The 23,311-nt window shown below is 44.7% G+C and overlaps 1 protein-coding gene across 1 annotated transcript in view; it reads right to left on the reverse strand.

Annotated features, from left to right (window-relative positions):
- Positions 1–23,311, reverse strand: part of RAB31 (RAB31, member RAS oncogene family) — a 153,595-nt gene that overhangs the window by 84,335 nt on the left and 45,949 nt on the right. Inside the window, exon 2 of the mRNA XM_523865.7 lies at positions 2,206–2,285. Coding sequence (XP_523865.3) covers positions 2,206–2,285 — 80 coding nt within the window. The remainder of the gene's footprint in view (positions 1–2,205; positions 2,286–23,311) is intronic.

The following is a 23,311-nucleotide window of genomic DNA, read 5'->3' on the forward strand; positions in this document are numbered from 1 at the left end:
ATTCAGAGCAGAGTGAAACCAATTTCTTCCATAAAAAGTATACCTATCATACAAGCGCCTATGTTGGGAGACAATTCTTTATGGTCTCTCACAATGTGCACATCTTGCAAGTAAACACTTTTTTCCGGATTGTGTTTTCAAGGATGCTTGTACATGTTGAGTATCCCTTATCCAAAATGTTTGGTACCAGAAGTATTTTGAATTTTGGATTTATTTATTTATCTATTTACTTATTTGAGATGAAGTCTCGCTCTGTAGCCCAGGCTGGAGGGCAGTGATACAATCTCAGCTCACTGCAACCACCACCTTCTCTTGCCTCAGCCTTCCAAGTAGCTGGGACTATAGGCGCGTGCCACCACATCTGGTTAATTTTTGTATTTTTAGTAGAGACGGGGTTTCACCGTGTTGGCCAGGCTGGTCTTGAACTCCTGACCTCATGTGATCTGCCCACCTAGGCCTCCCAAAGAGCTAGAATTACAGGTGTGAACCACCGCTTCCGGTGGATATATATTTTTTTTAATTTTGCAATAATTGCATTATACTTACCCAGTTGAGCATCCCAAAGCTGAAATTCCAAAATCTGAAATATCCCAATGAGCATTTTGAGTATTACCTTTGAGCGTCATGTTGGCACTCAAAAGTTTCAGATTTGGGAGCATTCTGGATTTCAGGTTTTTGGATTAGGGATGCTCAACCTGCACAGCAAGCATCCTTGGAGGGGAGAGTCTCTCTCTGTAGCTGAGGACAGATGTGCTCACTGCCCCATGTAGAAGACTCGCGTTCCCTCAGCTTGGGGTTCCGCTCCCGTAACACAGCCCCCTGCATGTGAGGTGTCTGACTCTAATGTCACCCTATTTTGTGAATACTCTGGCTATTGCTATTGCCTCTGTCTGTGACTCGGGGGTCTTCTGTCTTCTGCCAGCATCCCTGAAACTGAGTCAGGCTAACAAGTCACAACTGCTAACTTGTTAACAAGTTGCGGGCTGCAATTAGGGTAAAATCTCAGACCTTTCCTAATTCTTGATATTTTCATGAGTATGTTTCTTTAAGTCATTTTTAATCTACAAAATGTGGGTTTTCTCAGCTACACAGTTCCAACTACTGGCCTATCAGCCAAGTACTCTTGAGCATCTATTTATTCCCTGCCATGATTTTTCTCCACTTCTGATACAATCTCCCATTCTCAACAATCCTACAGGTTTCCCAAAACATACAGACAAAGACATACATTGCCTACAAAGACTTGATATCTTCAGGGTGAAAAATAAGCAGAGGCCATGTTCTAAGAATGAAAAAGCAGGCACTTCCCGAACAGCAGAGCCAAAGCACACGCGGCCAAGGAGCCCACTGGAAAGGGGAGATGAACAGGAAAACAATTTTGCATCCCAAGCTCAGGAGAATTTAACAATGCACTTCCACCCCTCCGCACACATGACAGTGGAAATGCTGGCATTAGATAATTCCAGAAAAGGGGCTGGGCGCAGTGACCCATGCCTGTAATCTCAACACTTTGGGAAGCTGAGGCAAGTGGACTGCTTTCAGTCAGAAGTTCAAGACCAGCCTGACCAACATGGTGAAACCCCATCTCTACTAAAAATACAAAAAAATAGCCAGGCATGGTGGTGCGCACCTGTAATCCCAGCTACTCAGGAGGCTGAGGCAGGAGAATCCACCCTGGAGGTGGAGGGTGCAGTGAGCCAAGATCACCCCACTGCACTCCAGCCTGGGCAACGTGACAGAGCAACACTCAGTCTCAAGAAAAAAAAAAAAAAGGTAATTCCAGAAAAGGAAAGTCAATCTGCTCCACAGACTTTGCAGACAGTGCTGAGGTACGGGTGGATGGCATTTTCAGGGTTTACTAGCAGGCAACTTAAAGCAGAACTATCAGGGGTTTGCTCTGCGTATCGTCTCCCATCTGGAAATAACGCCAAGATTTGCAGAATAATACTCTCAGAGATCAAGGAAATGACCTTAGGAGGTAGCATGAGGAAGGTTGACTAGGAAAAAAAAAATGACTGACAGGGACAGTAAGCCTGGACACATACTCAGAAGTCCCTGAATTTCTGTCGGTCTACATCTGGGATTGATTCTCACTGGCTGGGATGAAAACTGTGGCCCTGCCTGAAGGCTCAGGCACAGACAGAGTGGCCATTCTGATGCTGTGAAAGGAAGCAACGCGAAGGAGAACGACATACAGGAACTTACCCAATAGTAGGGCTGATGTTGTGGTCAAAGTGATCCTGGACAAATCGACACACGATGCTTGATTTCCCAACCCCAGTGTCCTAGGAAAGAATGAGGATACAACCGTGAAGATGAAGGGCGGCAACTCACAGGTTGTGAGGTTAACTGACAGGTTGTGAGATTAACTGACCTCACAGATTACCAGAGGACACGACTGGCTATTTCTGGTTGATAAGACTGGGAGAGGGAGTGGGGGGATATTTTCTTCTATTTCTCACCAATATTTTCTATAATAAAATTGTATTGCTTTCACAGAAAGAAAAGAAGTATGGTAAAAATCAGTTTCAGAAACATGTCTGACATGTATACAATATTTAACCAAAAATGAACATGTTCACTATGGATGTATTTTCAGAAATTCTGAAATCTTGGGAGGGCTCTAGAGAAGAAGTACGTGAACATACCACATTGTTTGGGCAGAAACAGAATTCATTCTGTTCAAAACCTTGCATTCAAAAGACACGTAATCTGTTTCTCTAGGCATCACCCTTTAAGACCTATTAATTCTAGTTTCTATGTTTCTAGCATTTTCTCTGTAGAATCTGATGGTTGGGTAATAACTTCCAAATTTTGCTTAATTATATAATGGTCTTGTCTCAGTTCTTTCTCTCTTAAATAATTCTTTAAAGCTGATTATGACGAGGGTCCAATTACACACTGGAAATTCAATGCACGCATTTATATCCACTCCCTTCCAAAGCCCTTGTAAAGTGGTTTAAGAAATAAAAGACACAAATTCACAAAGTCAAAGAGATAGGAGAAGAGACAACACCAGACAAGTGATATCAACAAAATCCAGGAGGACAAGCGGTCCCTGAGAATGAAGAAGCTGAAACCAAACTGCTGGCAGGGAGAGAAGCCAATAAAGAAGCAAGTCAATTCATGCCGCAGAATCTCAGGAAACATCAAGCATCGGAGGGCTGAAAACAGATCAGTTGAAAGGCCACACAACAACATACCCTTGGAGCCCCAGGCCACATAACCAGGGTCAGAGCTTTACTCTCCAGGAAGCCTGCATCAGACGGAGCTGGGCTTGGGGACATCAGGCACAGGTAAGGGAGGGGCCAGGTGCTGTTCACCCTAAGCTGGATAGGCCCACACAGAAGCAGTGAAGGCTCCCCTTTAGGTAGGAGAAAGAAAGCTCTAGAGTTCCCGATATTTGGGATCCCCTAACCAAAGGCCATGTGTGCAGCAGTTGACAAGCCCCAATACAAACAGAGCTTTCAACTTACATTTTTAACTTTTTCAATATAAGCACTCACTAAGAAATACCTGACATTTATATGCTCCCCTCCACACACACACACACACAAAACAGCAGGATGTTATTTTAAAAGATCGTTGAGAATACAACCAACCTCTGAGAAATTTAAAATATGGCTAGGTGTAGTGGCTCACACCAGTAATCCTAGCACTTTGGGAGGCCAAAGCAGGATGAACACTTGAGGCCAGGAGTTCAAGACCAGCCTGGGCAACATAGCAAGACCCCTGACTCTACAAAAAAATGTAAAAATTAGCCGGGTGTAGCGACATGGGCCTGTAGTCCCAGCTACTTGGGAGGCTGAGGCAGGAAGATGGCTTGAGCCCAGGAATTCAAGGGTGCAGTGAGCTATGATTGTGCCACTGCACTCAGCCTGGGTGACAGAGTGAGATTCTGTTTCAAAAAATATATATATTAAAAATATGATGGCAGAAATTAAAATTTCATGGAGGAGTTAGAAAATAAAGTCAGGAAGTTGCCCCAAAAGTAGAAGAAAGTAGAAAAAAGCATCTGCCCTCAATTGCTAATGGCTGCTGTTCTGAGACAGGCAGGAAGGGCAGAGGACACAGGACCCAAGGCTTTATCAACACCGATCACCGTCGCCAACATGTTCCTACTGGAAGGATCATGGAGGCGTTCTGAAAACTATAAACAAAATGGGAACAAGTGATTTATCGAGAGAATGAAAAAATAGCTGATTCAGTTCTCTTACATTAAAGGTATAAATTTGAAAGCCAAAAGATCAAGGATGAAATGTTGAAATTCAGAGAAATGTGGTTTTCTTCAGACACTGAAATATGAAGTGGGATTTGAAATACCAGTTGGCAATCTGAATTATTTTTACTCCTTCTCAGCCCTGTGTTTGGGGGACAATTCCAGCAAACCTGGGGCAACAGGGGACTTGGCTTTTAATACTCATCAGAAAACCCCTCTCCAGAAGGTCTCGCCTCCCAAGGAGAGCAGCCTGCACTGACCCTGAGCCCTAACAAACACAGCACCAAAGCTGCTGTTGATCTGCATCGTGCTAATCGATGCACAGAGTTCAAAGAGGTGACGGCAGAATCAAAACATCAGCTCCTGAGATGCCAATCGATGCCGCTGCTATTTCTGAGCTGCACCTCAAGTATGGATTCTGGCTCATGTTCCCTCGCAGTCCCCCAAACCACAACTCTTTTCATCTCAGTTGTTCTTAAGACCCCCTGTGGAGGAGCAAATCCTTGCCAGACTGTAGCCCACGTAGCCCCCAAGAAACTGGACACTGAGGAGCTGTGACAGCCTGCCCTGCCCTGCCCTTGAAGATTAGGAAAATGCCCCTTACAGCAGGCAGCACACTTTCATGAGGCCAACTGATTCCTACAAACTGCCAAGGAGGCAGGGTGGGGACCTCTCCCCAACACCGACCACGCTCATTTCTACCTTTCTCCATCACAGTTTAGGAATTCTCTTTCTCAGGGCTCTTCCATTCAATCGTTCATTCACTCATTCTTCACTCGCCCAACAGGCATTCCCCAAACCCTCCCTTTCCCATGCCAACAGCAGGCTAGACCCCATTGGCAGGGAGATACCATTCCACCCTCCCTGGCCTCCAGGAGTTCTTAAGCAGGGCCAGGCACACGGCAGGAGGACCAGCACACAGTGGTGATGGGGCTGCCCCACCTGTGGCCCCTCTGAGCTCAGGAGACAACTCCTCGATTTGCTCCTTTTTTCATTCCTTGATACCCAGGCTCACCCTATCACCCAGCGACAAACCTCGCCTGGTTTCTGTGTGCCCTGGGGCCTTCCTCCTTAGGCTGCAGGTGCTTGCTCAGTTCCCTCACGTGCCCCTGGGGCACAGGGCTGAGGGTGCATCTTCTCGGTGGGGGCACTGGTCTGAAAAGCACCCCTTTGGAATCTATCATTTACTCTCCCAAGGGATGTGCTCAAAACAATGGACACAAGTCTCAAAGCAGCCAACAAATCAATCCTGCAAGGCCAGCCCCAAAACGCCCTTGAAGGCGGAAAAGGGAAGAAGTCACTTGACAATGCTCAATGTTCAGCTTTACTCATCATCCTCTACAAAGGGCTCAAGCGTCAACGCCAACTTGTCTGAAGAGTTACAGCAGCAAGTCTGCTCAAATTTAGATATAAGCACTGATTTTTCAAACAACAAAGTCACTGTCTCTTTATTTTAAAACATTTTAACTCTCACCTCTTTTAGAATGCACTGTCAAATGTACATTCTTACACACTTGATAGGAAAGAAATAACAGGACGAAAGGATAGACAAAGTTTTAGTTTGTCTCAGAAAGGGAAACATTTCGGCAAAGAACACCACCATCGAATCCTCTCTGACCCGTGGCTTGGGACCGCTCAAGTGGATGCAGTTCCCGACCTCCAGGGGCGACTGCTGTTCCTCGGCTGGCCACCAGGGGCACACCCTACCCGCGGTTTGCTGAGGACAAGCCAGGAGCCAGGCTAAGGAGTCACTCCGCGCTGGGACTGCCCTTCCCCGCAGGAAACTCGCTAGGGCTGTGACACACACACAAGGAAAGTGCCAGGGTAATAGTGGCTGTCGCATGTGAAGACACAGAGGTAGGACTCAGAAAAGAGAATGAAGCCTACTGGGTGAAGAAGGAGCCTTGGAAGAGAGAGACAGGATCAGAGAGGCCTGTCTTTAGGGCCACACTGATGGAAACCCATCTATGTATGTATTTTTCCATTTCGTAAGATTCTGAGAATACCACAGGCCATCTTGTCCAGTCCCCTCGTTTTGGTAAAGAGGAAACAGTGTGACTTCCTCAAGGTCACATAGCTGGTTGGTAGAGTCAGAACCAAACTCTTTTGAGTCCTAGTCAAAACCTCTTAAGGCTCTCACTAGGTTAAATCAACTTCCCTGCTAAGTGTACATTTTTCCTTTATTTTTTTAAGAAGGAGGGTCTTGCCCTGTCACCCAGGCTGGAATGCAGTGGTGCAATCATAGCTCACTGCAGCCTCGAACTCCTGAGCTCAAGTGATCCTCTCGCTTCAGCCTCTCCAGTAGCCAAGACTACAGGTGTGCACCACCACACCCTGCTATTTTTAAATGTTAGGGGTTTTTTTGCAGAGACAAGGTCTTGCTATGTGGGCCAGGCTAACGCAAACTCCCAGGCTCAAATGATCCTCCGGCCTCAGCCTCCCAAAGTGCTGGGATTATAGGCTTGAGTCACCACACTGGCCTAAATTTCTCAAAAAAAAAAAAAAAAAAAAAAGTCAAATTTCTAGAACTCACAAGTACTTTACTAGTGCTTTCTGGTTTCACGTTGCATAGCTCAAGTTACTCATAGCCTGACAGGCTCTGAAGATAGACGCTGCAGCCTTAACAGTAATGAAAGGGGCTCAAATTATTGACTGCCAGGGAGACATTAGAATAAACCCGATTCTGACTCCAGAACCTGAAATAAAGTACCGTAAAACCCTACCTGTGGGCCAGATAGTGTTTCATTGTATAATCATTTGTATAGTCGATATTAGAGAGGTACTCATGCCCAGCAATTGGTTCCATCTACTTCCTGGGAAATGGATCCCTCATATGAGATTCCTCTCTGAGAACAACCACTTATTCTGAAATGACAACTTCTGCTGTTTGAATTGTCACACTTATTAATCACATGTAAATCTATAATTATGAAATCAGGAACCACAAAGTTTTGGCTGCTGCCACACAAAACGCTAGGCACCACCAATCTGTGAAAACCAAGCACTAACACTTGATTCATTCCTGGACTCCTGCAGCGGCCTTCAAGCTTCCTATCCCTCCAGATTAAGAATGATACCTCCCACTACAAGGAGGAGCTGCTAACATTCCTTTTGAAACTATTCCAAACAATAGAAAAGAGGGAAGCCTCCCTAACTCATTTTATGAGGCCAGCATCATCCTGATACCAAAACCTGGCAGAGACACAACAAAAAAAGAAAATTTCAGGCCCATATCCCTGATGAACACCAACGCAAAAATCCTCAATAAAATACTGGCAAACTGAATCCAGCAGCATGTCAAAAAGCTTATCCACCACAATCAAGTTGGCTTTATCCCCGGGACGCAAGGCTGGTTCAACATATGCAAATCAATAATCGTAATCCATCACATAAACAAAACCAATCACAAAAACTACATGACATGATTATCTCAATAGATGCAGAAAAGGCCTTCGATAAAATTCAACACGACTTCATGCTAAAAACTCTCAATAAACTAGGTATTGATGGAATGTATCTCAAAATAATAAGAGCTATTTATGACAAACCCACAGCCAGTATCACACTGAATGGGCAAAAGCTGGAAGCATTCCCTTTGAAAACCGGCACAAGGATGCCCTCTCTCACCACTCCTATTCAGCATAGTATTGGAAATTCTAGCCAGGACAACCAGGCAAGAGAAAGAAAAAAAGGGTATTCAAATAGGAAAAGAAGAAGTCAAATTGTCTCTGTTTGCAGATGACATGATTGCATATTTAGAAAACCCCATTGTCTCAGCTCAAAATCTCCTTAAGCTGATAAGCAACTTCAGCAAAGTCTCAGGATACAAAATCAATGTGCAAAAATCACAAGCGTTTTTATACACCAATAATAGAGAGCCAAATCATGAGTGAACTCCCATTCACAATTGCTGCAAAGAGAATAAAATGCCTAGAAATACAACTTACAAGGGATGTGAAGGACCTCTTCAAAGAGAACTACAAACCACCACTCAACGAAATAAGAGAGGACACATACAAATGGAAAAACATTCCATGCTCATGGATAGGAAGAATCAATATCGTGAAAATGGTCATACTGCCCAAAGTAATTTATAGATTCAATGCTATCCCCATCAAGCTACCAATGACTTTCTTCACAGAATTAGAAAAAATTACTTTGAATTTCATATGGAACAAAAAAAGAGCCCATATAGCCAAGACAATCCTAAGCAAAAGGAACAAAGCTGGAGGCATCATGCTACCTGACTTCAAACTATACTACAAGTCTACAGTAACCAAAACAGCATGGTACTGGTATGAAAACAGATATATAGACCAATGGAACAGAACAGAGGCCCCAGAAATAATGCCATACATCTACAAACATCTGATCTTTGAAAAACCTTTGAAAAACAAGCAATGGGGAAAGGATTCCCTATTTAATAAATGGTGTTGGGAAAACTGGCTCGCCATATCCAGAAAACTGAAACTGGACCCCTTCCTTACACCTTATACAAAAGTTAACTCAAGATGGATTAAAGATTTAAACCTAAGACCTAAAACCCCAAAACCCTAGAAGAAACCTAGGCAATACCATTCAGGACATAGGCATGGGCAAAGACTTCATGACTAAAACACCAAAAGCGATGGCAGCAAAAGCCAAAGTTGACAAATGAGAGCTAATTAAACTAAAGAGCTTCTGCACAGCAAAAGAAACTATCATCAGAGTGAACAGGCAACTTACAGAATGGGAGAAAAATTTTGCAATCTATCCATCTGACAAAGGGCTAATATCCAGAATCTACAAAGAACTTAAACAAATGTACAAGAAAAAAAAACCCCATCAAAAAGTGGGCAAAGGATATGAACAGACACTTCTCAAAAAAAGACATTTATGTGGCCAAAAAACATATGGAAAAAAGTTCATTGTCACTGGTCATTAGAGAAATGCAAATCAAAACCACAATGAAATGCCATCTCACACCAGTTAGAATGGTGATCATTAAAAAGTCAGGAAACAACAGATGCTGAAGAGGATGTGGAGAAATAGGAATGCTTTTACACTGTTGGTGGGAGTGTAAGTTCAAACATTGTGGAAGACAGTGTGGCAATTCCTCAAGGATCTAGAGCCAGAAATACCATTTGATCCAGCAATCCCATGACTGGTTATATACACAAAGGATTATAAATCATTCTACTATAAAGACACATGCACACGTATGTTTATTGCAGCACTGTTCACAATAGCAAAGACTTGCCCATCAATGATAGACTTGATAAAGAAAATGTGGCACATGTACACCGTGGAATACTATGAAGCCATAAAAAAGGATGAGTTCATGTCCTTTGCAGGGACACGGATGAAGCTGGAAACCATCATTCTCAGCAAACTAACACAGGAACAGAAAACCAAACACTGCATGTTCTCACTCATAAATGGGAGTTGAACAATGAGAACACATGGACACATGGAGGGGAGTATCACACACTGGGGCCTGTCAGGGGGCAGGGGGCTAGGGGAGGGATAGCATGGGGAGAAATACCTAATGTAGATGACGGATTGATGGGTGCAGCAAACCACCATGGCACGTGTATACCTATGTAACAAACCTGCACGTTCTGCACATGTGTCCCAGAGCTTAAAGTATAATAATAATAATAAAAACAATAATTCTAAAAAAGAATGATACCTCCCAGGCAAATAGATCGCGACTACTTAATCCTGCTCTCATGGCAGACATCAGTAATCAATTCAAGACACATTATCTTATTGAACGTGAAAAGGGCCTTAAAATCTTTTCAACCCAGCCCTGCAGGGAATAATTGTGACTCGATCAAAGTGGGCACTGAGAAGAAAAGGCTGTCCCCTCTGGTCTCTCTTCACGACATCCACCATACTCCTACTGACTCCTTCACTACAAACTCACTAAGCACTGCTCCGCAGACTTTCAGAAATCTTCAGGTGGTGAGGTGTTTTAGTAAACTGGTAAGGGATATACATTGCTGATAACATTATAAATCAACATGATTCTTATGGACAGGAAATAACACTAACAAGACCCATCAACTCAGGGATTCCATTCCTCAGAATGTAGTTAAATAAGAAAAAAAACTAAGCACAAAAATTATGGCATACATGATAGTCTTTCAAACCTTGAGTTCATTCTTCTCAGAATGTTCAGAAAGAGAGAGAATATGATTTGCCTATAATGTACACTACAGAACTGACTCTGTGCGTCACATCCCATTGGGGATCACTGATAATTCCAGCATCTCCTTCTGGTCTTGGAATCAGAGATAATCTGTATGACAAGGATTTTTGCATTTATTTTTTTTATTCAGTCATCCATTTAGTTGAATGTTTAGACTTTAAGGCTTACATACTTCTTTTTGTTTGTTTTGGTTTGGGGTTTTGTTTGTTTGTTTTGAGACAAGATCTCACTCTGTCACCCAGGCTGGATTACAGTGGCACAACATCGGCTCACTGCAACCTGCTCCTTCCAGGCTCAAGAAATCCTCCTGTCTCAGCCTCCCAAGTAGCTAAGACTACAGGTGCACACCACCATGCTAGGCTAATTTTTTATTTTTATTTTGGTAGAGATGAGGTCTCACTATATTGCCCAGGCTGGTCTCAAACTCCTGGCCTCAAGCGATCCCCACCTCAGCCTCCCAAAGTGCTGAGATTACCGGCGTGAGCCATGCGCCCAGCCACATGCTTCTAAAACGTCTTCAGCATCTTCAGCATTGACAAGGAGTTAAGTTAGGGAATTCCGGAGGCCTGTACAGGGCAGCAGACCTTTTGGGCATAAAGAAATAACATAAAGAGAGAAACAGGCAGAAGTCTGCATGGTTAACAGTTTGGACTGTTCTCACTGCAAAGGTGACCAAAAGAAGTAAAGGTCCCATCAGGCATCTTGGACACCAGCACACACACCCCACCCGCCCGCCTCAGCCCACCCCGCCTGCCAGGCAGGTGGCCTTGTGTGGAGACGCCTGCAAGCGAAGGCAGTGCATAGTAATGAGGGCAGTGCCACGCTTGCCTGGCTCACCCACTCCGGGGGCAGATGGAGCTCGCAGATGCAGAGATGAGGTCACGCAGGAAGGCGCCTCCACATCTTGGAGCAGGAGGGTGCCTCAGCCCTGTCTGGAAAGAGTGAGAGCCCAGCTCCCGGGCCCTGGCCTTAGCAATCCAGGCCAGGGTTACTGGATGGCTACTCCTCCCCTTTCTACAGCCCCAAAACCAGGGTCAACTCAGAGCAGAAGACAAACGGGCTCAGGAAGCTCAATCCAGGAAGCACTGCACCTTCCCTTTTCGATTTCAAAGAAACCGCACAGAAATATGGCACAAATTCCATATTAACCCACAAAGCACTTTTTTGAAGCTTTGCCTAAGGGGAAGAGAATATACTCCTCCCGCCCACTCTCCCCCACCCCCTACACCCGGCCCCCTACACTAGATTTGTTACAAAGCCATCAACAGAAAACCCCAATCCTATATACCCAACAAGAGTCTCGGGTCCCCAAAGTGAAGTATTCTATCAGTTGGCTGGACCAAAGACTGGAGGTTAAAACAATGAACATCACTCCTCAAACTACCAGTGAACTCCCGGGAGAGCTCCAGTTCCTTCCTCACTTGAGTCTGTGTCTAGGCCTCCCTTTGCGTCAAAGAGAACGGAAGTACTTGGCACCTGGATCCCATTCCAGGGCTTATCAGATTACAGACTTACTGGGCCTGTTTGCTCTGGGCCCTAAATACTATGTTGGTGGTATAAAATAATTCCTCTGCACCTCAAGCACTTTTCACCAGAGGGACAATTATGCACTGAGGAGAAAAAGGTCTGATTTTTACAAGTCACAGTAACCACTACCAAAAATAAGGTGCCATAAAAGCAGAAAACATTATCAAACTCAAGTCCATCCTGTGCTGTTGTTATTACCACCCATTCTATAAGATTCCTTTTGGGGTAGAGAGAGCAGATCTCACTCAAGCAGAGTAAATCTCAGTCTTCACACTCTGTTCTAGGAAAAACTGAGCTAGCAATGCAAGAAAATGCAACTCCAGGCCTGTTAGTGTAGTGAGAACACCATGCCACAGAATTATTTGTGGAAAACACAGTATCAATAAAAAGCTCTGGGCAGCCGGGTGTGGTGGCTCACACCTGTAATTCCCAGCACTTTGGGAGACCAAGGGGGTCAGATCATTTGAGGCCAGGAGTTCAAGACCAGCCTGGCCAACATGGCAAAACCCTGTCTCTACTAAAAATACAAAAATTAGCCAGGCGTGGTGGTAAGAGCCTGTAATTCCAGCTACATGGGAGGCTGAGGCAAGAGAATTGCTTGAGCCCAGGAGGCGTAGGTTGCAGTGAGCCAAGATCGGCATTGCACTCCAGCCTGGGTAACGGAGCGAGACTCTGTCTCCAAAAAAAAAAAAAAAAAAAAAAGAAAGGAAAAAAAAAGGTGGGTTCTGCACTGGGTCTGAGTCACTAGACTTCGTTTTATCTATTACCTCATGAGGGAAAATATTCCTTACAGAAGTAAATTTAAACTAATACATGGCATAAGTGAACTCAAGTATTTAGATTAATGCCCCATGGACATTAATGAGCATAGCTTGGAAATGTCCACAGTTCCCTCCATGAAAGAATCAGAAGCCCACATACAGAGAATAAGGTGCCACATTTGAGATACAAAAAAATGGCCAGGAGAGATGTAAAACATCCTACCAGAGAATACGAAAAAATAAGCGGAAAGGAAGGGCATGGAAGCCACAAAAACAAGATGATTTGATGGTGCAAATGGGAGCCCGTGTACCCATGTTCACACACTTATCTCACTTGGTCCTCACAGCAGCCCTTTGTCAAGGGGAGGAGAGATGGCTTCATCCTCAATTCCCGCATAAGGAAAACATGGATTCTCCCAGTGGGCCTGTAACTAGTAAGGGCGGAGTCAAGACTCAGACTTCCCATTCCCCATATCCAGTGCACTGTTCACCAGCCAAACCATCTCTCCAGGAGGCACGCACAAATGCATGCACGAATTCATCCACTGATTCACCGTACGTGCAGTCAGCAGTACGCAAGGACAGGGGATAAAAAGATTATGTCCTGATTCCTGCAGTGAGGACACTTACAAATGAGACTTAAACTTTACAAAGGAATCAAAGGCAGGAGGTTAGGGTGACAGTGACCGAACTAATTGTACAGGCAATCCCCACTCCATCAACTGGATTGCTGATGGCTGAGTTCCAAGTGAGCATTTGTTGGCTACGCATGTGAAACTAAAATATGCGTTTTTCCATTGAACTGATGCTGTAAATAAAGAATGATTATTTCCTAAGCTTGCTGCTGAGCTACAGCACTCTACAGTGGACACCCACATTCACTGACAACATTGTTTCCATAGGAAAACTTAATCTAATTTCATATCAGATTTCAACCAGTGTGACCCCAACTCCAGGCCTTCAGTAGAAGCAGAAGCTCCAGGACTGTAAGACCTTTGGTGAACAAAAGGCCTAGTGGATTTGGACTCTCATAAAACTGCCATCAGTGTAAATCTTCCACAGGAGCAAAGATGAGCAAAATAATAATATTGATGATGAGAAAAGCTGACATTTACTAACAATATAAAAAGTTCTAGGCACCAAGCTAAGCACTTCCTATGGAAAAGTATCAGCTATTATCTGATCTAACAACATTAGATATTGTTTCTGCTCCATTAAGTCTCTTCTATCCTACTGGAACTCCAATTATGCCTACGTTAAACTTTTTCACCATATATATATATATATATATATATATATATATATATAATTTTTTTCTTTATTTTCTATCTCTCTGAGTTTCTCTGAGTTTGGAGATTTTCTTCCAGTTCTTTCTACAGATGTATCATATATGATAACCCTATTTATTGATTTCCTAATATCAATTATTATAGTTTTCAGTTATAAATGTTTTGTTTTATTCCTTTCCTAGTTTTCGATTCCTTGATGAATTTTTAAATCTTGATTTTTATTTCCTTGAACATATTAAACATTCATCTTTTAAAGTCCATGTCTGATAATCTCATTCTTTAGATTCTCTGTGGGTCTGCTTCTATTGTCTGTTGAAAGGTTTTCGTTTGAGTTGCCTTGTCTCCTCATCTCTCTGATCGTGTTTGATTAGGCCTTAGCATAAGTTTAAAGGAAGAAATTAAAGCAACTTGTCCAAGGACACATGTTAAGGCCAGGACACTTTCCAGATCTTTTCAGACTCTGAGATGAAGGTTTAAAAAGAACAGATGGTCTTGGTGCTGGGACATCATCCACCCTAAAGAAACTGTTCCTAATAAGAAAATATTTGTAATATTTAAAAATACTGTCCCTTTCTGCTATTGCTAAATTTATTTTTCTCTCATTCTCGCAGAGCTGGCCTATCTGGTGGATTCCCAAGTTCAGCAATCTTTCAGCCACTGAGCATTCTGGCCTCAATGGTGGTGGCTCCCCTACCCTACTGGTGGCAAAGGAAACTCCTGCTGCTGAGTTCTAGGAAAGCCAGGGCCACCGACGTTATGAGGAGCAAAAAACCAAAGTGCCAGAGGCTCCATGTCTCCTCTAGCCCAGCTCTTAAGGAAGACCGCACCACCACTCTCACCTCCTCCCCTACTCTTCAGATCAGTTAAAGAAGGAAGATGACCTTTAAATGGGGAAGAAGAGCAAGTTCCATAACTCCTTCAGTTCCGTTTTTCTTATAATAGCCCCACAGCTTCTTGGCATTTCCAGAGAGCAGTTTGTCCCGATGTACAAACTCTGTGCAGCTAAGCAGAAATAGAGAATGTGGCCTTAACTGTTAAAAAAAATAATAATTAACACAGTTTCTTACTTAAATCATACTTCCTATCCAAGGAAGCACCTGTCTTTTTGCCACCTTTCTTCACAAGCAACACATGTGTGAGCTCCTCACTGGGCAAGATGGGTCACTGATGAGTGATACAGGCACCCACCTCCTGGAGGGAGCATTCGCAGATCATATGGAATAACCTGGCTTACCAAGCAAGGCACCATGCTCCAAACTTTGGATTTTTTATTGCTACATTCTGCAATTTTTTACAAGACAATCTTTACTGTTCTTGAGTTGCATGTCTAGCAAAAAAGGATGAAGAATCATGACAATTGCAGTAGGCAGCTTCTAAAATGGCTCCCAATAATCCCCGCCTCCTGGTATTCACTCCCATATGGCCCGGACCCAATGACTTACTCCTAAGAAATGGAATGCAGCAAAAGTGGCAGATGTCACTTCCAAGGGGGAGGTTGTAAAAGGTACTGGTGGCCGGGCACGGTGGCTCATACGTGTAATCCTAGCACTTTGGGAGGCCGAGGCAGGTGGATCACCCGAGCTCAGGAGTTTGAGACAACCCTGGCCAACATGGTGAAACCCCATCTCTACTAAAAATATTAAAAATTAGCCAGGCATGGTGGTGTGCACCTGTAATCCCAGCTACTTGGGAGGCTGAGGCACGAGAATCGTTTGAACCTGAGAGGCAGAGGTTGCAGTGAGCCAAGATCACACCACTGCACTCCAGCCTGGGCAACAGAGCAAGACTCTGTCTTAAATAAATAAATAAATAAACTAATGAAAGATGCTTGCGGCCCTCTTTTTTCATACTCCCTCTCTCCCTCTTGCCTGCTTGCTCTTGCAAGCTGCCATGCATGAAGAGGATGCAAGGCAGGGAACTGAGAGAGGCCTCAGGGCACATATACAATAGGCCACCAGGAACTGCATCCTGGTGACAACCACCAAGGGAGCCTGAAAGCAGACCCTGCCCCGGTTCCATCATGAGATGACTGCAGGCCCAGCTAACACCTGTTGTAGTGTTGTAAGAGATCCCCCAGCCCGAGGACCTACTAAGCCATGCCCAATTCCTGACCCACAAAACCCATGACATAATCAGTGCATGTTGTTTTAAGCTGTTAGGTTTAGGGACAACAGCAATGGGCAACTAATACAGACATAATGGAGGGCATTTAGTAAGCACTGACTCTCCAGGCTTGTTACATGTTTAATCTTTCAACAACCCTAATGAAGTAGGGTTATCCTCATTTTGCAAATCAGGACATTAAGGTTTAGGGTAGGTCAGCAGTGTGAGGGGTTGATGAGAGCAAAGTTTTATAGGATTATGAGGTTCTGCTCTGCAAGTAGTGATTCTGAATATTCCAATATTCCTACAGGAGTCTACTCTCTGGGCTGTAAGAAAGGAAAGATATTACATTGCTTTAACTGACAGAACCTATTTAGAGTGATTTAAACAATAGCGATAAAGCTGCCATCAGCAAATGAAGTTAGCATGGCTACAGAGCTACCATGAAATGCAGTCATTCCATCTAAGAGTAAATCTCTAGGGAAGATATCACAGCATCCAAGATCAGAAAGAAGAGAATTGGGGATTTCAGAACTTGCTTTTAGGGTCTCATTATAGACATTTCAGAGTTGCTTTGAGTAGCCATTAAAACAGCTCCCTGTGAAGCGTTATGTCATTTTATTAAGTGCCTTTTCATCTCAGTAGAAAATCTCTCCTTCATTTGATATCCTTTCCACACACTGTGACTCAACAGGGAACCTAACACCAGGATGGGGCTGTTTCAGTTCCTCCCATCTCACCTCCCCATTCCACGCGTCCTTAGCGGGGGCCTTGGGAACTGTGACAAGACATGTTAGGGGAAACAGGATTGTTCTTCCACCCTGCAGATTGCCCACAGCCAGGATCCTTAGTCCTGGGACCCGACAGACAGAGGGAGAAGGGAAGCATGAACACCTCCCGGAGCTCACTGCCTCATCTCTCGGCTTTAAATAATCCTACTGACCCTTCTCATAAGATCGTTCTATTTGAAATGCAGGGAAGACTAAATGAAAAAAGAATTTCTTTAAAAAGAGTGAAAAAAAAATTGTTCTGAAGAACAGCTGATGGCCCAGCATGGTGGCTTCAGGTCTGTAATCCCAGCACTTTGGGAGGCTTACGTGGGAGGGCTGCTTGAGCTCAGAAGTTCAAGACCAGCCTGCACTACATGGCAAGACCTTGTCTCTACAAAAAATAAAAAATTAGCTGGGCATGGTGGTGCACACCTGTAGTCCCAGCTACTTGGGAGGCTTGGGTAGGAGGATCGCTTGAGGCTGGGAGGTTGAGGCTGCAGTGAGCTGTGATTGTGCCATTACACTCCAGCCTGGGTGACAGAGTGAGACCTTATCTCAAAAACAAAAACAAAAAAAAAACAAAAAGAAAAGAAAGAAAAGCTCATTTCATTAAACGAATTCTAAAGCACCAGAGAAAATGTGGAAGATGCATATCTTTAACCCAGGTTAAAAAAATAAAATTAAAATAATCTTTTTCAAAAAAATGGAAATGTGGAATAGCAAAGCCTTCAACACAAGGCAAGAAACAGGGACCATTTACCCACCCTCACACTTCCCGAGAACATGCTCACAGGGACCACCTCAGTCTGGTGCCCCCTTTTCTCACCATGCTGTCCCCTCTGAAGTGGACACAATCCTGATAACTCATGCATCATCTGTCAGAGCCCCCAGCACCCCAAGATCCTCTGTGGTGCTTCCCCTTATAAAAACTTGATGTCACTGACACTATTTCTACCACCATAGAGAGGCAAAATTAAACTTTCCATTCAAGTTGAGAGGCCCGACCATGTATGGAAACAGGTCTCGGGATAGCCTTGCCCTTTTCACCCCTCCTGTCTCTGTCTTGACCTCAGGCAAGCATATGCCTTGTTGGTCCTCATCACCACACCTCTGGGATGAGGCTTAGAAACAGATCACAGACCTCAGGCATCTAATATCCCCCTAAATCATATGGAAACCTTTGTGAGCAGGTAATTTTTTTTTTTTTTGGTGAGAGGGTCCCTCATGAGATTCGCAAAGCAATCTATGACCTAAATAGTTTTAAGATCTACTAGATAGGACAGGTGCTGTGGCTCACGCTTATAATCCCAACACTTCGGGAGGCTGAGGTGGGAGGTTTACTTGAAGCCAGGAGTTTGAGAACAGCCTGGACAACATAGCGAGACACTGCCTTTATGAAAAATCAAAAAATTAGCCAGGCATGGTGGCATGTGCCTGGTGTCCAAGGTACATGGGAGGCTGAGACAGAAGGATTGCTTGAGCCCAGGAGGTTGAGGCTGCACTACACTCAAGCCTTAGTGACAGAGCAAGACCTTGTCTCAAAACAAAAACAAAAACAAAAAGACCCGCTGTATAGATAAATGTCCTCTAAGTGCCCTCCGCTCTACAGAGCCGAGCCGCCATGTTTCAGGCCACCTTCCTGATGTCTGAACGTCTATTCCCAAGGCAGCCCTGGGTCCAAACCCTGGGAAGGACAAAGCTACTACTGCTTCTCCATCTCAAAGCCGCACACTGCTTGATCTCAAAGATTATCAATTCTGTCTAATCTTCTACTGCCCTACTTCCTGTCCCACCCAACAGAGCACACTGGTTGAATTCTGCAGACGTCGTCAGTTACACTGTCTTGCGGTCCCACCCACTGTGCTGCACTTTCAGAGCAAAGGCCTCGGCAGTGGTGGTCATTTTTGTAGTCACCCTTGCTTTTGTCCTCATGGGGAGATAGAGAGGGGGATAGATGAAAGGTCATGCCACACTCGCACACAGCTGAGACTCAGAATCAGATGCACCAGACCATGTCTCACTTGTGTGACATTGGGAAGGGAAGCACATGGCTATTGCTGTAAGTCCCAGTAAGATCCCATGTGTCTACCCTCACAGGCTGCTGGTTCAGTGAGGAACACAGACAAGTAAACTGGGAAGTGGCATCGACTGTGACAAGTGCTGTGATGGGGATGCACGGGGACACCTGCCCGCATTTGACAATCAGGAAAGGCTTCATGGAGGCAGGGGCACTAAATCCGAAACCAAAAGGATGCACTAGCCAAGCAAAGAGACAGGCAGGACTGGTGAATGGAGAAGGGAGGAGGGGGGAGGAGAACACAAGCAGAGGCCACAGAGAAGGAAGGCTGTCCGAGTGAGTCAGCGCGGTCAGATATTTGGGGCTTTTCCCCCCAGGAGGCAAAGAAGCCAGCACCTCCCCATGAACATGTGGATGGAGGGGCCTGGGTTATGCTTTCCACTCCCCCATCCTGCTGATCCCACTCTGACTGGAATGAGCTGGTTCCGTGGTGAGCAGGTCATTTTGCAAACCGACTGCCAAAAGCCAAGGAAACTGAGAGGTCGAAGAAAGAGGCAACAAATCCAGTTTCTCAGAGAGCAACATTTAATGGGACGTATGAACAGGAGCCGCGTCTCGGGTGGCCCACAGGCGAAATGGGGGATCCCTGTGCTGCCATCCCCAGGCCCAGGGCTTACGCACCACAGGGGGACAGTGTCCGTGCTTCAGAAGGGATATGCGGAACAAGTGCTTTACAGCAAGATTTACGGTAAGTACGATAACATCAAGGTTGTTTTGACCTAAGGAGAAGATTTACGGTAAGTACATGCTCTTACACAAGGAAGAAGATGGAATAGAAATCTTAGAGGCATTGCCAGAACTGGAGTTAATCAGAAGCCGACATGATGGATTAGCATCCAGGATGGAGTCATCTCAGCCCTCCACAGGTGGCCTCAAAGAGGGCCTCTCGCCCTCTGCCCTAACCCAGTGGCTCTATCTCCCTACTTCTGACATTCCTGCACATTCCCCAAAGGGGATCTGAAGCACACACATGAACACACACATACATGCACATGCATACATGTGCGCACACATGCCCACACAGCCCACAGAGACACTGTTACACAGACCCAGCATGCGGTGTCCTGGATCATCCTAGGTTCAACGTGGCTAAAGCTAGGAACACCACTCACTTCCCAGAAGCCCCTTCTCCATAGAGTTCTGGACTAGAGTTGACCAAAAAAGGAATTTGCAGGAAGTAAAGACTGGGCATTACTCTCTGAAGGTCTTTAGCACACAGAGATGACAAGGTTCCCAGCAGAGACCCACTTGTCCCCACTCCTCTCTTCTGTGTCTGACTCTTCTCCCAACAGCAGTCCTCCCAATGTAGGGTGTAGAGGCAGGAGCTATACAGAGCAGTGGCTGCCCGCAGGCACCTGCTCCATATCCCCACTGCAGGCCGGCTTCCCTGCTGGGCACCTCTGGCTTCTCAGAGCTTCCTTGAGAGCCACAACCATCCACCATGCCAGGTGCTGCTGTTTTGAGATGTTTCTCTGATCTTCGGGCTCTGACTCCCAGGCATCCCCTTCCCCAGCCACCCACACTGGTATTAAGTGGGATTACTGTAATAAATTCCTTTTCCCATAACACTCAGAGTAGCTCTGCTTCCTGACTGAACGCCAACTCATACCGACATGCCCACCAAGGAGAAATAACCCAGAAACAAGAGAGGAATGAATGTACTGCAGGCTAAGATGTAAACTCTGGTAGGAGCATGTCAGCTAAACCCATAGCGCAGAAAGGCACCAATCAATCAGAACAGACTCCTAAACTTACACAACTGGAGCCAAGGGCACCGTGGGTCACTTCGTTAGGGAGTTTGAACTTTGTTCTGAGGGCAATGGGAGCCAATGAGACCACACAGTGGTGGAATTTTAAGAGGACTGGAGGAAAGCAAAACTGGAAACAGAGGCCATTTAGGAGCTGTTCATTCATTTGCTGCATTTTTATTGAGCACCTACTACATGCCAAGCATTATCATAGATGACAGTGGCCTGATTAAAAGTACCAGAGTCTATCGTATCAACGCTAAGACTCTACAATGACAGCTTGGCCTACATTCCATGCTCACTTCTATAGAGCAGACAAAAGAAACAGTTCATAAATCCCAACCATAATAAATTTGAAAAGTCAGCATCCTCAGACCACTCACAAATATGAATTAATGCTCAAGGCTTTGCCGACTGCCAAGCCAAGGTCCTGTGCAATACAGTTAACTGCTGTAATCTCTTAATCAGGGCACTAGATTACAGCAGATGTGATTTAATCAAATGAGATATATGCACACTTGCAAACCGTACAGAGAAGAGCAAGCAGTCAATACACTTCCACATTATTTATAAGCTGGGGATATTACAGTCTGCCCACAACTTACCTGCTTTCCTGACTCTACGCTGTTCTAGTTAAATAATAATGGTTTTTGACCCACGATGTATTAGGAATTGTCTTATACTTATGAAGGTTAACTATATCAGGGTCTAGACTTGATCGCACTGCATGAGGAAAGGAATGTGGAAGCAAGGGAGGGAGTACAGAGTTTGAGAAAACCCTAACTCCCTGTCTACTGCATCCCCACAACTACCGTGCTCACATGACCTTCTCATGGTTTAAAGCTTCTCCAATCATCCAGCACTTCTGCAAGTATTTAACAGACATTACAAAATATAAATAAAACTCATCAATGAATTTCCAACTCAAGGGAAATTACTAAGCCCTCATCTTCAATCTATGCTCTTTGGAGAAAAATGCTAAAATATTACTCTTAGTTTAAGGAATTTTACCAGGAAACACAAGGCAGCCTAAACCACAGCTGCCAGAAGAATCCACGCCACATTGCAGCCTCTGAGCAGAGGGCAGCAAAAGCCCCCACTTCCTCTTCCATTGTCCAGGCCTCCTGAGGTCAGAGATGAGGCACGCTAGCGTCTTTCATTCATTCAAAGGAGAGAGGGGGTGTGACGGCTGGGACTGACAATGAAAACAGAGACAGCCTCAGATGTGGACAAACCTCCTGGTAACAACCTAAATCCATGTACTGCTGCCATGAGGCCATGGAAATTCAGTCTCTGGTTCCTGGACAGTGTCCTCAACTGTTCCCCAGCCCAAGAAGAGCTGAAGCTCAAAGAGGAGCACGAGTGACTGCAGATCAGCTCCTTACTGCTATGCTGGATATCACAGCAATGAGCTAAAATTGACAGCGTGACATTAGTCCTCAAGTACAGCCCTAGCTTACCAAAAATGCCTCCAACTCCTCCAGCACAGAAAACTAATCTGAAACCTTGCTAGAGAGTAGGAAGCTCCTGTTCACAGAGGGTAAGGCCAAGGGCACTGATGGGAACCTGGACTACAAAGCAGGTACATGTGGCCAGTTGGGTTGAAAATGCAGTAAAAAATGGTGACTAAGGGAAAATTCAAGAGAAGGCAGTCACAGACATCAAGACAAAATGGAGCTAATGAGATTCCAAGTTCCACATCATGAATATCTATGAATTATTAAGACCACTAATCATGTTATTAGTAATGATGGTGATGATAGTTAACATTCTGTTAAGCTTTCCTGTATGCTAGACTCTGTTCATTTGCATCACCTTATTTAATCTTCAATCCAATTCTATGACAGACTTACTAGTGTGACGCCTTACAGTTGGGAAAACAGGCTGGGAAAACAGTTGGGAAAACCTGGTCTGTGCCTCAGAAACCCAAGCTGTAGACCTCCATACTGTACCTACTCCTGCCTCTTCACAAACACCATCTGGGCTTGCAATCCTGTGACAAGTGCCAGAGAGACAAGCAGGTATGGTAATGCCTTTATTCTTCCACTCACTAAACACATATTCCATGTCTAGGCCACACCAGGCACTGTGTTAGACATTGGAGGTTCAACAGTAAATACAGTTGTCCCTCGGTATCCTGGGGGTATTGGTTCCAGGACCTCTTGCGGATACCAAAATCTGAGAATGTTCAAGTCCTGATATAAAATGTTATGGTATTTGCATATAACCCATGCACATCCTCCTGTACACTTTAAATCATCTCTAGATTACTTATAATACCTATACAACATAAATGCTATGTAAATAGTTGTTATGCCATATTGTTTAAAGAATAATGACAAGAAAAAAGTCTGGGCTGGGTGCAGTGACTCACGCCTGTAATCTCAGCACTTTGGGAGGCCTAGGCAGGTGGATCACTTGAGGTCAGAAGTTCGAGACCAGCCTGACCAACATGGTGAAACCCCGTCTCTACTAAAAATACAAAAATTAGCCGGGTGTGGTGGCGGGCACCTGTAATCCCAGCTACTCAGGAGGCTGAGGCAGGAGAATCTCTTGAACCCAGGAAGCAGAGGTTGCAGTGAGCCAAGATCGCAGCATTGCATTCCAGCCTGGGCGACAGAGTG

Source organism: Pan troglodytes, chromosome 17 (assembly GCF_028858775.2).
Source record: "Pan troglodytes isolate AG18354 chromosome 17, NHGRI_mPanTro3-v2.0_pri, whole genome shotgun sequence".
Lineage (NCBI taxonomy): Eukaryota > Metazoa > Chordata > Mammalia > Primates > Hominidae > Pan > Pan troglodytes.